Source organism: Phyllostomus hastatus, unplaced genomic scaffold (assembly GCF_019186645.2).
Source record: "Phyllostomus hastatus isolate PE091 unplaced genomic scaffold, TTU_PhHast_1.1 phas_scaffold_345, whole genome shotgun sequence".
In the NCBI taxonomy this organism is placed as follows: domain Eukaryota; kingdom Metazoa; phylum Chordata; class Mammalia; order Chiroptera; family Phyllostomidae; genus Phyllostomus; species Phyllostomus hastatus.
In genome coordinates this window covers 3,597,153-3,612,584 of record NW_025334024.1, presented here as the reverse complement: position 1 = coordinate 3,612,584, position 15,432 = coordinate 3,597,153, and the positions used below count along the sequence as shown (strand labels likewise).

The 15,432-nt window shown below is 55.5% G+C and overlaps 1 protein-coding gene across 1 annotated transcript in view; it reads right to left on the bottom strand.

The window, feature by feature from the left end:
- Positions 1-6,735: 6,735 nt before the first annotated feature.
- Positions 6,736-15,432, bottom strand: part of CUNH16orf74 (chromosome unknown C16orf74 homolog) — a 32,931-nt gene continuing 24,234 nt past the window's right edge. Inside the window, exons 5-6 of the mRNA XM_045819127.1 lie at positions 9,569-9,687; positions 6,736-7,275 (exon numbers count right to left, since the gene is read on the bottom strand). Coding sequence (XP_045675083.1) covers positions 7,217-7,275; positions 9,569-9,687 — 178 coding nt within the window. The 3' untranslated portion in view covers positions 6,736-7,216. The remainder of the gene's footprint in view (positions 7,276-9,568; positions 9,688-15,432) is intronic.

Sequence of the window (15,432 nt, the reverse complement as noted above, 5' to 3'; positions counted from 1 at the left end):
ACCAGGGCCAGGGGATTCTGATGGGAGGCTAATAGGCCAGGCAAGCTTCCAGGGAGGTAAGGCAGCCAATGCAGGACTGGGGGGCGGGGGTTGGGGACAGGCAGTGGGCTGGACTTGAATTTGAAACCCTGTTCATTATGCCCTGAGAAAAAGCGTAGAAGACAGGAGGATTCCTGGGTCCTGTATCCCAGCAGGAAAGCTACCCACCCCAGATAACTCCATGCTTTACCCTCTAAACCCCCCAAACCTGCCCGTTTAAGGTTGCTGGGAAGATGAAATAAGACTATTGTTAAGGTTCACTGCCAGGGCGTGGAAAGCATGTCTGTTGTCTATCTGCATGGGACATGTCATTTGCAGACCTGCAGACCTTCCCTGTGTGTCCTTTATTAAGACAAATCCTTTCACAGAAAGTAAATAAAAGTCCCTCTGGATACCATGTGACCTAGGGCAAGTGACCACTCTGGACCTCACCTGTAAAAGAGGTAGGAAGAGGGGCCCGGGGTGTTTGGGGAGGAGGGGAAGCTCTGGGCCACCCGGCCCCTCCTGAAATAGCAGCTCCCTCAGGCATCTGCAGAGAGTGTGTGCCAACTCGTCTGCCTTTTGATTGATGGGAGACTGTTTTCTTCACTGGCAAATATTTGTGTTCCCAAGTTGGCGAGGCTTTCCTCCCGGCTTTTTGCAGCCTGCGAAAGAGCAAAGGAAAAGAGCTGGAGGGAATGCCGAAGTTCAGCGAGGCCACAGCAGGGTGAGTGGGAGAGCGAGGGGAGCCCTGTACCCACATCACCTGAGTCCTGGTGTCCTCGTGTGTAAAACAGGGGCAGTCAAATGCTACTGCTGACCTCACTGGGGTGTTGGGAGAACACGAGATAGTGTGAGCTTCACGTACTGCGAAATGGTGGTGGCCTCGGAGTCTCAAACTTGAGTGTACATCAGGGTCACTTGGAGGACTTATTAAATGGCTTTCCCATCATAGCAGCATGATTCACAACATGCAAAAGGTGGAAATGACCCAAATGTTCATCAGCTGAGGGATGGATAAACGGAATGTGGTCTGTACATACCACGGAATATTATCTGGCCACTAACAGGAATGAAGCACTGATACCTGCCACAATGTGGGTGAACCTTGAAAACATTATGCCAAGTGAAAGAAGCCAGCCACCACAACCATGTGTGATTCCATTTGTATGAACCATCCAGAAGAGGGAAATCTGCAGAAACAGAAAGGGGATTAATGGTTGTCAAGGCCGAGGGAGAGAGAGATGGGGGGTGACTATTAATGGGTATGGCGTTTCTTTTTAGTGTGGGTGGTGGAAATGTTCTGAAATTAGATAGTGGTGGTTGTTGTCTACTCTGTAAATATTCCAAAAATCACTGAATTGTATACTTTAATAGGGTGACTTATTTCTCAATAAAGCTGTTAGTTAACATTCCCTTCCCTGAGCTCCAGGCTCAGAAACCACACACTTAACACGCTCCCCAGGAGGTTTCCATAGCGGGGGAAGTGAGGAGGGAAATGATTTGCCCCAATCCAGTCCAGCTCTGAGCCATTCCCAGAATCCGGAGAAAACTTCCAAATGCTCAGCCTCATGCCTGGCCTCTCCAAGTGGGAAGGATGAGACAGTAGACAGACAGAGGGAAACTGTAGTGGGGGGACGATAGAGGCGGGGGTGCTACTTGAGAGATGGGGTGGGCAGGCCCTCCCACCATTATTTCCTGTTGTGAGAAATGCCTCCCCCAGCAGGCCAGAATGCCCCCTGTGGTAACATATTAAGAGCTAGAGATAAAATTAATGCGGGTGAAGGGACAAACCCCCCATGCCAGAGAATTCCAAAGGATGTACATAGATGCCTAGGCTTCAAGAAGGCGGAGCGTGACGCCCTATTCCTGAAGTGCGGGCTGCCCAGCATGACTTTCTTCTGAAGAGACCAGGAGGGCAACAGGGAGAACAGAGTCACCTGACAGTGGAGAAACCAGGCCAGCACGACCTCAGCCAGGTAGGCGGACAGGGTCAGCACCGGCAGGGGTGAGCCAAGGTGACAGCATGCCCCCTTGAGAGCATGGATGAGAAGGGCACTTCATCTCCCAAACCTACAGCCCCAGTCTTATTGTGAGAAAAGCATCAGGCAGATTCCAACAGAGAGACGTTCTCCCAAACACTCGGCCGGCCCTCCTCAAGGCTGTCAAGGTCATCAAAACAAGGAGACTCAAAAAAGCTGCCACGGCCCAGAGAAGCCCAAGAATTCATGATGACAATGTCATGTGGGATCCTGGATGGGCTGGCTCCCAGACCAGGGAAAAAAAAATAAAAAAGGACATTAGGGGAAAACTGAGGAAATGTGAATAAAGTATGGACTTTAACTGATAATAATGCATCAGAATTGGTTCCCTAATTGTGTGACAAATGTACCAGAATAACAGAAGATTAAAGACAAGGGAACCTGGGTGGGCAGTATGTGGGAACCCTCTGTACCACCTTTGCAACTTTTTTGTAACTCTAAAGCAGTCCTTACTAAGAAAAAGAATTTGAGAAAGCCTCCCCAGGTTCCTTGGGGACACCTCAAATACCCCTGAAGCTGTGAACCTATTGCGACCTTTGGGCAGCAACTTTTGGTTACATAGAACTTAGGCCGGCAAAACCATGCTCCAAAATGAGCCAGCAACGGGGACTCCTGCACTGAAGGCAGTGGATCTTTCCGTAATGATGCAAACGTTCCGTACATTTCCAGCCAGTATGGTGGCCACATGTGGAAATTGAGCATTTGCAGTATGAGTGACTGATGGCGGACCAGGGCCCTCTGAAGGGTCATTCACTCCTGGGTCTGACGTTGGCCAGCAGCCCACTGATGCATCCCCACGGGTGATCTTGGATTGAGCACATTTGAGAAGGACCTGTGGTCCACCTGTGCGTAGTGTGTTCATTCTATCCTAGGTTAGAATCTCGGCTCTGTGGGAGTGATTTTCTTACAGTAAGGAGACCAGTGGTCCAGGAGAATGATTACAGTGAAGAGTTGAGGAGGTGGGTGAGAAGCCCCACAGACTCTCAGCCCTGCCTGTGCAAGAGACTCACCTACCCGATGCTGGAGCCACACCTGGGCCGGAGGAGTCAGAAGCGCTGGCGTGGGGCTCAGGCCTGGGCCGGGGCTGAGAGCTCTGCTCTGACACCTGGGTGCAGCCTCTCTCCCGGGGTCTCTGGGGGAGTTTAGGGAAAGCACTTGCAGCTAGTGGTGTCTCCCATCTCAGAAGGGGGCTCAGTTACGGTGATGCAGATGAGAGATGCGGAATGCGAAACACCGTACTTCCCTGCTTTGCCTCAGCTGGAACCCACCCGCCGTGGGGCTCAGAGCTGGGCCCTGATAACAGGACACAGTTGCTTCCCTAACTAGACCCCTGCCCCCAACTAGGCTCTAGGAGGCTGAGAGCCAGAGTTCTTACTGTGACTTGAGCCCCTGCCCGCACCTCGTCTGGAATGTGGAGGTGATAACAGGACCTCCTGTGGGACTGACCTTGGTGGCTCTGATTGGTTTGGGCTACCATGCTGCTGCTGTGCCTGTTCTGAACACCGTCCTCCCCTAGAGCCACCGAGGCGCTCAGCCGTGTCCAACCCGGCAGACCGTGGTTGCCGCTCTCAGCAGGAGCGGCTCCTTTTCCTCGCGGCAGTCCCACGGGGCATCATCATCCGCTGACTGTGGCGAGATGTGAAGCGAGGAAGACATGCAGTGGCCAGCTCTCCGGGGCCTGCTTTGCAAGCTGCCTCTGAGAATGTGGACATGGCCCCGAGGGCAAAGGGAGGCCACCTGAGGGATGCGGGTAGAGGGTGACGCACGGATCGTACTGCAGAAGTACAACTCTGGCGGATGCAGTCGGGTGGGGGCGGTCTGGCAGCAGGAGACTCACCTGGTGGTTGTGGGCAGAAGTCCAGGTGCATGGTGACAATGGCCTGAAGTAGGACAGCAGGCATGGGGACCACAAGGACGGGCTATCTGAAACCAGAGCCCGTGGACTGCTTTCCTGCGTCCAGAAAAGCCAGGTGCAGGGATGCTGCTGGACCCCACCCAGGCAGCCACAAGTATTCCTCCCTCTACCTGTGGCCCCACACAGGCTCACAGCATGCCCTGCCCCTCCCTGGAGGTCCCACGGCTTCCCCCCCACAGCTCGCTGGCCTCCAGGGTTTGGCAGGGGAGCCGTCACGCCAGCCGCACGGCGCACATCACGGCTGAGCCGGGCGCTCTCAAATGGCTCCGACATGGTGCGAACACACTCTTGTGTCTTTTTGCCATCTGCTGCTGTCATTAAAAAATTACATTTCCATCTGTTTTCACACTTTTGTCCCCTCCCAGCCTCCCCTCCTGGAAGCATATAGCACGAATCCCAAGTCTCAGATCGGACGTCGCTGGCCTCCTGGAAACTGGGAACTTCTGTGGACACCCCAGGCTTTGGGGACGTGGGCTCTGTCGGCGGCCAGGGCGGTTAATATCCATCCATTGCCACTTCTGTAGCCTTTACTGCAGTCCCTGCTCCACTGCCCACCCCCCACTTTGGGGGGAGCCATTTACAAAGCTTTTTTATTGTTAGTTTTAATCAGTATGTGCAGCTCTGGCATTAAAAATAAATGAAAAATAAACTGCAGACATTAGTAACCATCCCCCAGGATGTGTTTAAATGGAGGATCTGACTCAGGAAATAAGAATCAAAGAGCCATGTTTTGAGTTCAAAATAAATTGTCATTCTTGCCCTGGCTGATGTGGCTCAGTGGATTGAGCACCAGCCTACAAACTGAGAGGATACAGGTTCGATTCCCAGTCAGGGCATGTGCCTGGGTTGCAGGCCAGGTACCGGGTTGGGGGTGTGCAAGAAGCAACCGACCCATGTAGCTCTTGCACGTCAGTGTTTCTCTCCCTCTCTTTCTCCCTCCCCTCTCTCTAAAAATAAATAAAATCTTTAAAATAATAAATAAATCATCAGTGCCACAGAGTTCCTACTCCCACCCACACAGCACCCAGACCTTTAATGAAGGGTCAGGTCCACGCAGAACCCAAAAGCCCCACAGGTCGGTGGGCCTGGTGGATTCTTTCAAGCACAGCTTTACAAACACCGGTGGTGTTACTCCCAACATTCTGGAGGCCCCTGTGGGAAAGCCAAGTCCAGTGTCCTGTGCAGCCTCAGGCTGGCTCTCCCGCCTGGTCTCCGTCTCCCTGTTGCCATGGGCACTAAAAGCCTGGATGAAGCGGTGATTAGCCTCAGCAGGTCGCTGAGTGGGCTGGAGGCCTGTGAGCAGTGCAGGGGAGATGTGGGGCTCCCCCCGCCCTGCCTGTGGGCAGAGCCAGCCTCCACAGTGAGCACCCAGCCCCAGCCCCGAGGCCCAGCATCTCCCTGGGTTCCAGAGGGAACAGGACTGGGACCACGAGTCATGAGCAGAAGCTGTGCGGGCACTTGCCTGGCCTGGCTGGTGCTCGGTGCTTCTGTCCTCCTCCATGAGAACACACTCTGGTCTCTGCTGGCCACAAAATGTGAGGACACGTGAAGCAGATTCAAACCCAACTGGAGCCTGACAAAGCCCAACTCCTGGCAGCCACTCAGTGGAGCCATGGCCAACCCAGAGACCAGCAAGTGAGAGGTCAATGCTTTTGTTCTGAGCTACGGCCCTCTGGAGGGGCTGGAGGCTGCGGCCGCCACGTGGGTGGTCAGACCTGTCGGCCTGACCAAGCCTCAGTGAAAATTCTGGGCACTCGGGTGGGTGTCGCTGGCTGGCAACACCCGGGTGTGTGTCCCCACTGCAGCCAGGAGAGGTCGGCACTGTCTGCACGTGACGGTCCGGCTGCTCGTGTGTGTCTAGTGGCTCCTGGGCCCCGCCTTTTGGGCTTCTTCCCTTCGCTGCTTTTGGTCTGCATCCTTTGGCCGTAATAAACCAGAACTGCAACTACAATTTTTTTTTTAGCTCTGTTAAGTCCTTCTCACAAGGTATTGGACCTGAGTGTGGCCTTGGGGATCCTGCAACTGCGCTTCGCTGTCCTCTACCCGTGCATCCCAGGGTCACCGCCCAGACAGACTTCTCACTCCCAAAGCTTCGGCCCAGGTTCTGCTTCGGGGAGAACCCAACTGTGACAGTGGACAAACCAGAGTCAGGATGAGCCACACAGCCTCTGACAGAAGCCAAAGAAAACGGACAGAACCCCCTGTGCCATGATAAGAACAGTCTACAGGGAGAGGGGCACCCCAACAATCTGACGTTCTTTAAAAAAACACAAAACCACCCTGGCTGGTGTGGCGCAGTGGGTTGAGCACAGGCCTACAAACTGAAAAGGTCACCAGTTTGATTCCCGGTCAGGGCACACGCCTGTGTAACAGGCCAGGTCCCCAGCTGGGGGCCCACTAGAGGCAGCCCATGGATGTTTCTCTCGCTCTCTTTCTCCCTCCCTTCTCCTCCCTCAAAAATAGATAAATAAAATCTTTTAAAAATACACAAAACTACTGCCTCCCATTATTACCAGGGTCCTGCAGCTGGCAGGGACTGGCAGGGACAGAGCTGGGGCTCAAACAAGGTCCGTGTGACTGATGAGCCGGTGGCCACAGCCATGCCCAGGCCCACCACGTGGCAGTCTGCAAGTCACGGAGCCCCAGGCCAACCAAAGGCTTGCCACCAGCCAGGCCTCCCTGAACAGTGATTCTCTCAAACCCTCCTCTGCGTCTGTGTGCTCCACCTCCTCCACCCAGCCCAGGAAGCAGGGGTCACTGTTCATTCCAGAGGATCTTTATTTACAATGCAAAAAAAATTATAAATCACTTTTGCACTGTTTCGAAACCTGTAAAACGATGTGTAAAAAATGGAGCCACTCCTTTGCAAGAAGTTCTTATGTGTGTTGATCTCCTGGGCACAGACTGCATGGCCCAGGGTGCTGGGCACGTGTTTGTCCAGAAGAAAGCCGCCCCTGGCACCCCGATGGCCGTTGCCACCGCCCTGGGGTCAGCAAAAACGTGTAGGCATTAGAGGTCCGGTCCACTCAATAGGGCCAGGGGAACGTCGTTCTGGAAGCATGCAGGGCTGATTCTCTGCTCATCTCACCACACTTCTCCTGGTTAAGTGCCGGAATTGCTCTCCCATCCAGCACACTCGGCACATCTGTCCCAGATGGCTACACCCCCTTGGGGACGCGTGGGATGAGGGGTGGCCAGAGCAGGAGCTGGAGCCGACAAATCCCTGACCTGTGCCTCCTTCTCAGGCTTCAGGGTCTATTTCTCCATCCTCTGGACACGACCCCGTGTCTTCCAGCCAGACTAGGAGACAAAGGGAATCAACATGTGGATGAATCCCCCACCCCATCTCGGCCCCCCTTCCCAGGGAGCTCCAGGGACAGTGCCTCTGGGCACCTTGCTTTATACCACTTTCCTGAGAACCCTCAATGGATGTCGAGAGGGGACCCCAACGATGCTTGGTCTTGCAGGATTCCTACGCACCCCTCATCCCACACTCAGCGCTGAGCTCCCAGGTTCCCTGGCTGAGGTTCTCGGGATTGTGTCCCACCTGGACCCCCCGGGTTCAGCCTCGTAAAGCCCAGGGCTGGGCAGTTCTAGAGACAGGAATCTGAGGCTCAGAGAGTGGAGACACGCTCCAAGTCAGCAGGTGGCCAGGGAGGGCTGGGGTTCTCTCCAGTTTCTCAGAAGCTCCAGGTAGCTCATCATCACTCAGAGCCCTCAGGCCGGAGGAAGTGCCACCCAAGTCTGGTGGTCTTCCCTCCTTCCCTAAATGCCGCTGGTGAGAACACCCACAACATACCACAGAAATCAGCCCTTGAACCTCCTCGTTTTTAATCATCTTCATCCTCTCTGAGGAACTATTATTGTCTCCATTTTACAGATGGAGAAACTGAGGGTCAGGGACGTGGAACTTCCTGTTTGAAGTCACATGCCAGCGAGTGGCAGAGCCACGGTTTTTTGATTCCAAACCTGTGCCCTTTCTCCTCTGCTTTCCTTCTCCGAATGGGGAAAGCACAGAGTCAGGTCTGAGCTCTGCCTCTGGATGGGACAGGAGGGAACCCCTGCCCTGGTCCCCCTGCACTAACCCATCTCTGGGACTGCTTAAGCTTAAAAGGAACCTCTCCCAGAGCTAGGAATCCCCCTGGGGGCCCCAGACCTCCAGGCTCTGACCCCACAGACCTTGTAGAGTACCACTGAGTCTCCCCTGCACTCACACCGCCCCAGGAGCAGGGAGGGTGGTTAGGATCCCATTTAACAGATGGGGACACTGAGGTTCAGAGAGGGGAGGGAGTGTAATGGCAGCACCAAGGACCTGGGCCTCCACTGCCCACATGGAGCTCTTGATTGGACACTGGAGCCGGCGTCCAGCTCTTCTCCCACCTTGCTGCATGCCCTTGGGTGAGTCATTCTCCCTCTCTGGACCTCAACTTCCCGTCTGTAAACTAGAGATAAGGATGGTACCCACAGCCCCTAGGGTTGGGATGAGAAATAAGATTTGTGGGAAGCACTTAGCCTGGTGCCTGCCACTTGGACAGGCGACATAGGAAGGTGACCCACTGCAGTCCTTACTGAGCGTGGCCCAGCCGGTAACTGCACAGGCCTGGCCCAGAGTCCAACGTCTTTCTCTACGTCATGCGCCCTATGGGGCAAGCTGAGATCCCAACTCAACACATCTGGAAAAGTGCACCTAAGTTCTCGCCGCCAGATGTCCAGGGGCCCCACATCAGCCTGTCCGCCTGTGCCCCCCCGCCCGAGTCAGGCAGGACTCACATCTCGATGGTTGGCTGGCCCAACACTGCCAGCCACTTGGAAGGGTGTCTAGACTAGGGGTCCACGGGGTGAGCTCCAGACCACGCAGCCTGAGTCTGAATCCCAACTCTGCCACTCACCAGCTGTATGGCGAGTGCTCTAACCTCTCTGAATCTCAGTTTACCCATCTATCAAATGGGGGTGAACACTGGACCTATTAGGACTCAATGACTGCTATCAGAATCATTACTTATTATTCTTATTATTCACAATGGCAGCCTCAGAGCCTTGCACAGGCCTGGCTCAATAAATCTGTTTAATGAATTTGCCCCACCAGCTCCAACAGTGTCTACGGTTTTGGCCTCTCCCTCTCGCCCTCTCTCTGGGAACAGTTCCATCTTCTCTCCCCGCCCTGCGGTGAGCTGCATCAGAGGGCCTAGGGAACAGCCCCAGCCCAGCACGAGTGCATTTCCAAGCCTGTCCTGTCCAGCTGAACCTCTGCAGCCAGCAAGATGGAGCACCGGTCTCCTGGCTAGCAGGGGAAGGCGCATCCATCAATCACCTTGGTGAGCCCGCCCAGCCCCATCCATCACTTGCTCGGCTGCCGGCAGGGGCTGTCTAGCTAATTACTTAACATGCCACATCTTGCCGAGGCAGGTGCCACGGTGAGGGGCCTGTGGTGGGGATCCAAGGGTGAATTTTTAATAAACCCAAGGAGAGGTGAGGACATGCACTCAGACCCACAGCACAAAAGGGGACCCCTTGAGCTGTCCCCAGCCAGACACCGCCCCCCCCCACACACCCCCAACCTGGCTCAGTAGTGAGCGGGGCAGGGCGGCCTCACCTGTCCTCCTGGAGTCTCTCGGCAGCATCACGCCCGTGGGGGTCGGGGGGGTGATGATGATGTTGGGCACGTCCAGGTGCTTGTTGTTCAGGACAGGGGCCTCGTCGTGGCTGCTGCTGCTGCTGACACACATTTTAAAGCCTGAGAGGGCAGGCCACGGAACACACACGTACACACATGACAGAGAGACACGCATCAGTGGCCGCTGGGGAGCTGCCCACGCTGGCTGGCTGCCTGCCTCCCCCCACCCACCGTCGTTGTGCGTCCTGACAACTCTCCGGCAACAGGGCATTGCTGTCCCCACCTAAGTGAGGCTCAGAACAGTTGAAGACCCTCCCCCTCGATCTTGCATACTCGGTGAGGACAGTGAGTTTTCCCTGCTCTGCTCACTGACGTAAGGTCAGTGCCCACGGCAGTGTCTGACACATGCCAGGGGCTCAGCACATGACTCTGCACAGGTGAAGGCGACAGAGCCGGAGCCGGAGCCCAGCCTGTCCAAGTGGAGGCCAAGCACGCAGCTCCCCGCCCACTAGCGGTTTTCTGAAGGCGTCGGTAGCGTCGGCGTTGTTTCTTCCTTACAAGTCAGGCTGAACTCACCGGGGGAATGGTCTGGGCTTGGAATTTCCTCTGTGCTAAGACTTCTGACGACACATTTGGTTTCTTTAATAGATATGAGGCTCGTTCGCTTTCCTGTGTCCACCTTGTATCAGCTTTGGTAAGCTGCCCTTTTCAGGGATGTGCCCTCTTCTTCTCAGGTGTGAAATCCCTTGTCCCCTGTGTGCTCATAAACTGGCCAAGCCCAGTCACAGATCTCCACCCGACACTGAAGTACACGCACTGTCCCCCCACCCAGCGCCTTCCTCCATTCCTCCCATCTGAGTCAGTGGCATCATGTCAGCCAGGAGCCTGAGGGCCGGCCACACGCCTTCCTTCTCTGCCTCACCGTCCAACCCCCAGCCCGTTTCAGCAACCTGCAAGCCCGCAGATGCCACCCCCGCACGACCTCCCACACCCTTCCTTCTTCCCCCTCCTGCCCCAACCAGTCCCTCTGTCTCCCCCTTCAGGCTGCTCTCCAAACAGCAGCCGGAGACCGCAAACCTGATCACACCACATCCCCACCAAGAACACTCACTAGCTCCTGACAGTTATCCTCGAGCAACCTTTCCCAAAGTGTGTTCCCCAGAACATTGGCCTCAGAGGCTCCCTCAGGAAGGGGGTTCCACGATCAAAGGAGTTTGAGAATCCCACCGACTCTATCCTTCTCCCGGAGATTCCTGGGCACGTTGGAGAATTCAAGGCTGTGAGAAGTCCTTCAGCAGGAAGCTGCTTTACTTGTGTTTGACCTTGGGCTTCCTTAAATAACCTTCGAGTGTGTTCACATCTCACAGAGTCATAAAATGCCTTGTTGATCATAAATTAAAGTTAACCTTTTAGCTCAGCTTTCAGCCTTTACAGTCTGGCTGAACCATCCGAAGCCACGCCCCTGCCGACTGCCCGCACTCTCCAAACTGCTCAGCTAACCACACACATGGGAATTCCCAGCCCCTTCATGCCCCCGTGTAGGCCGCTCCCCCTGCCTGGAAAGCCCTTCCTCTTGTAGCATGGTGGTGAGCTCCTACTCATCCTTCAAAGCCCATCACAGCAGGAGGCTCTCATTCGGGGAAGACACCCCAGCAAATCTGATCCCTCCCTCCTTTGTCATTGACAGTCATTCATTCATCAGTCCTCCAGTGCTGACCACAATGTACTGAAATGATCAGTTCTTAATTCTGCCTTCCTTTGCTGTGAGCCTCCGGAGGGCGGCCACGGTCTCGCTTGAGTCTAGCACAGTAACCGGGACAGAGCAAGGAGCAGTGCTATGCATCTGAGTTGAAAACCAACTTCAGGCATCCCTGGCCTGGGTGTCAACACCCTTAGCTCTAGGCTTTGCACACTGTTTTTCCCACACAGCCCCAGACTGGGGTCATATGAGTTTCAGTGGCCGAGCCCCTGGCCGACAGCAGGAGCAGAGCAGGGGACGATTATCATCCCTACTGCTCCTCAGGCCGACCCTGAGCGCCACGGGGACAGTGCTCCCAACGATCCCTATGGGTGGGTCGGTGTTCCGGTTCCCAGGTCCCGGGAGGCGGGGCCCAAGGCCCCTGCCCTTCAGTGTGGGATGGACTGAGAGTGCATTCTAAGGAACAGAAGAAGACAGAGGGATGGTGTGTGACTTCCAAGGGGCGGTCATAAGAGATACTACAAGTTCCTCCTTGCTCCGGGGGAAGCCGCTGCCATGTCGGAGAGCAGGAGAGCAGCCTGTGCAGAAGCCCTCATGGTGGAGGAACGGAGGCCTGCAGCCAACAGCCATGGGAGGAGCCACCTGGGAAGTGGGTCCTCCGGCCCAGCCAAGCCTTCGGGTAAGACTGAGGCCAGGCCAACAGCTTGACCGTTACCTCACAAGAGACCCTGAGCCAGAACCTCCCAGCCAAGCCATTCCTGAATTCCCGGCCCACAGAAACTGAGATCATGTTTAAGCCGCTCAACTGTGGGGGGACGCATTACACAGCAATTGATGAGCGGTGCCGTCAGCACAGCCTGCCCGTCCTGGGGAGCCCCTGTGGCCCTCTGAGGCTGCCGGGCTGCTGAGCTCTGTAGGCAGAGGCCCCAGCAGACGACCAGCCCCGCAAGAGCACCCACCCGGCCTCTGCCAGCTCATCCAAAGCCGTGGTTTCCAAGCCTCCTTGAGAGCAACAGAGCCGTTCCGCCTGCAGAACGTAAAATAAAAGGAAGCCCCTCGGAGCGGGCCCTCCCGTTAACACTGGTAACAGCCTACCTTTACAGACCCTTTGCTGCAGGGCACACACACTGCGAATACCTTCTCGGCTCCCCGAGAGGGGTGAGGTGTGAGCAGCCCCACCGCACAGAGGCGGAGACTGAGGACCCGACAGAGTGGAACGTGCGCTGAGTTGAAGAGCGTGTGGCGAAGCCGGGATCTGAACCCAAAGCCCAGCCTGTCAGATTCCACAGGCTGCTGCTACTAATAACTACACTTTTGTATAATGGAGCCGGAAAGCTTTATGAAAAGGGTCAGATAGTACACATTTTTTACCGTTAAGGTTATGCAGTCTCTGTTACAACTATTCCACTTGCCTCAGAGAATATGTAAATGAACGGGTGTGGCTGTATCCCAATAAAACTTTATTTAAAAAAATGGGCAGCAGGCCCGATTTCTGTGGTTTGCCAATCCAGTTCTGTAATGTCTCAGTGGAGTTTGGACCGGGGCTGGCATGGTGTCTGAACAAGCAATACCAGAGCCTCAAAAACCTGAGGCACTTTAATGCCAAAAACAAAAACCAAATTCCAAACCTGGCTGCTGCTGGGCACTAACAGTACTGGCCTCTGAAGGGCAGCGGACACGATGAAATGAATGAACCGAGTACAGCTCTTGCCCAGCTAGTGGCCCGGGGGGCACCTGATCCCTGTAAGCGGCCCTGTAATCATCCATAAAGAGCGTCTCATTGAGCACCAGCAACAAAAGGAAGCTCTGATTATTGTTATCTGTGACAGGAGGGAGCCTCTCTGCTCGGTCTCTGAGGCCCCTTCCTCAGTGAATATTCTACAGTTCTAAAATAAAATGCTAATAGAGAAAAGCCACACTCCTCCCAGGGCCCCGCATTTGCATTTTAACATGTTCTGGGAGCTTGGCGACAAAGCCACATTCTTAATCAGGAAGCATCAGGTCACTCAGTGGGCCCTGGAGAGATGCTGGAGGAAGAGAGGGGAGAGGGAGGGAGGGAGGGGAGAGGAGAGAGGAGGGAGAGAGGGGAGGAGGGAGAGGAAGCAGCGAAGAGGGAGGAGGAGGGTAGGACTCCAGATCCTCTCAAATCCCCAGGCTGCTGCAGCCTCCAAGCAGAGGTGGCTGAGCAGGAGGGAAAAGCACTCAGGGGGTAAAGCCGACTTTGGGGATTAACGACAAATGCCAACCCAGCCCCAGACACGGAGATCATTTGTGCGAAAGCCAGAATTGTTATTTGTTAATTACCTGCCCGCCTCCGGCCATTAAGAGCCCATTTCCTGAGGGGAAGAGCTGGTCTGAGGTTCCAGGGCCCTGAGACCCAAGGAGGGGGGAGCAGGGAGGGGACCTCAGCACCTGGAGCCATTCAAAGATTTCTGGGTGGTTGTGGTTGGAAGCTTGTGCAGGAAGCCTTGCCCCGGCCTGGACTGCGCCCTGCTGGTTCTGGGCCCTGGAGATAGAGGAAGCCAGACTGCCCAAACGGGGCCTTCTGAGCTTGCCTCCCCGAGGGTGAAATCAGGAGGCTGACTTCCTCTGCAACCAGGCTCTGCCCTTGCCCTGCAGGGCAGGGGGCTCCGTGTTGGCTGCCCGATGCAGTCATCTGGGAAATTTAAAAATACGGAGTGGGAGCCCACCCCCGGGGTGCCAGATGTCACTGCTTACCACCAGGACTTGTAAAAGCTCCCAGGAGAGTCTTCTCATACCAGGGCTGGGAAACCACAAGCCACGGTGGCTGGAAACAGGTGGCTTTACTTTATGAGCCTCAGTTTCCTTGCCTGTACAAATGGAGTTATGGTACCAATCTTGCAGGAATGAAATACCCAGTGAGGGGCACGTGGCTGCCAAGTGCGGGAGGAATGACCAGCGGGAGTCAGCTGGCTGGGGCCTGAGCTGAGGGATCCCGGAGGGGACAGTGCGGGAAGCGGACCCTAGGACTGCTGCCTCCTCCCACCGAGACCCACCACCTCTCCTCCAGCAGCCCTGTGCCAGGCTCTGGGCTGAGCCTGCCCTTGTCACTACTGCGTTAATCCTCGGTGTGGACACCAGGGTCAGGACCATTCTCCAGATGAGAAAACCAAGGCTTAGAGAGGGCAGGTCCCAGAACAAGCAGAGGCCGGGGGCTCCAGGCCCGAGCACCCACCTTGCCCCTTCTGGTATCAGCCACCACTTCTCAGCCTTCAGACACCCTGAGCCATGCAAGCCTATCCTCTGTTCAGAATGCCCCAGGTTCCTAGGGACAGAGCACAGCTCCCTACGCCAGCTTTCAACAACCCCCAGGCCACCACCACACCAGGCTCCTGGGGCTGGAGCTGAGAGCAGGTGCTGGCCTTCCGCAGGCATCATGGCTCAATGGCACCCTCTGCTGGTACATTTAAAAATGACATCCGGGCTGGCACCTTGTCCCCCCATTAGGGTGGCATCCACTCTTCCTCAAGACACCGTCTCACACACAGTGGGCCTGCAGGACCCAGAATGCAGCGGGAGGCCAGGGCATACACCTGGGCTTCAATCCACCTGGGCAGCAGCTTCACCTCTTTAGGTCTCCTTTCCTCACCTGCAAAATGGTTTGAATAACAGTCCCTACCTCCAGGGGGCAAGGAGTGCATTAAGAGCCACACTGAAGCCCTCACCCAGCCAAACTGGGTGCCGTCGTTATGTGCAGTTCGCAGGCTAGAAAACCAGAGCTGGCCTCAGCAGTGCCCACTCCGTAAATACACGCTGTTATTAGCAGCATGAGATGCCAACCTTAGCACTTATTCACTGATTCAGGCAATACTGAGCCCCTCATGGATGCCAACCTCCACCTGAGTTTGGGTTAGGGACCTTGTCTCCCCGCTTTGCAGCTGCACAGCTGGAGCGGGGGCTAAATGTCTATGCACTGACTCTGACAAGATACTCCTGGTTCCGACTTAACACTCCAGCGTTCCCTGTTGGATGGGAAGGGCCACGGGCTCGGGAAGGAAGGAAAACAGTCTGAGTTTCAGTTCCCTGCTTCCAGGGTGTGACCTGGGCTCGCTCAGGCCAGCCTCCTCACCTGCAGAGCCTGCTGCTCCCTTGCTCTGCAGCACTGGTATAAAGCCCAGCACAA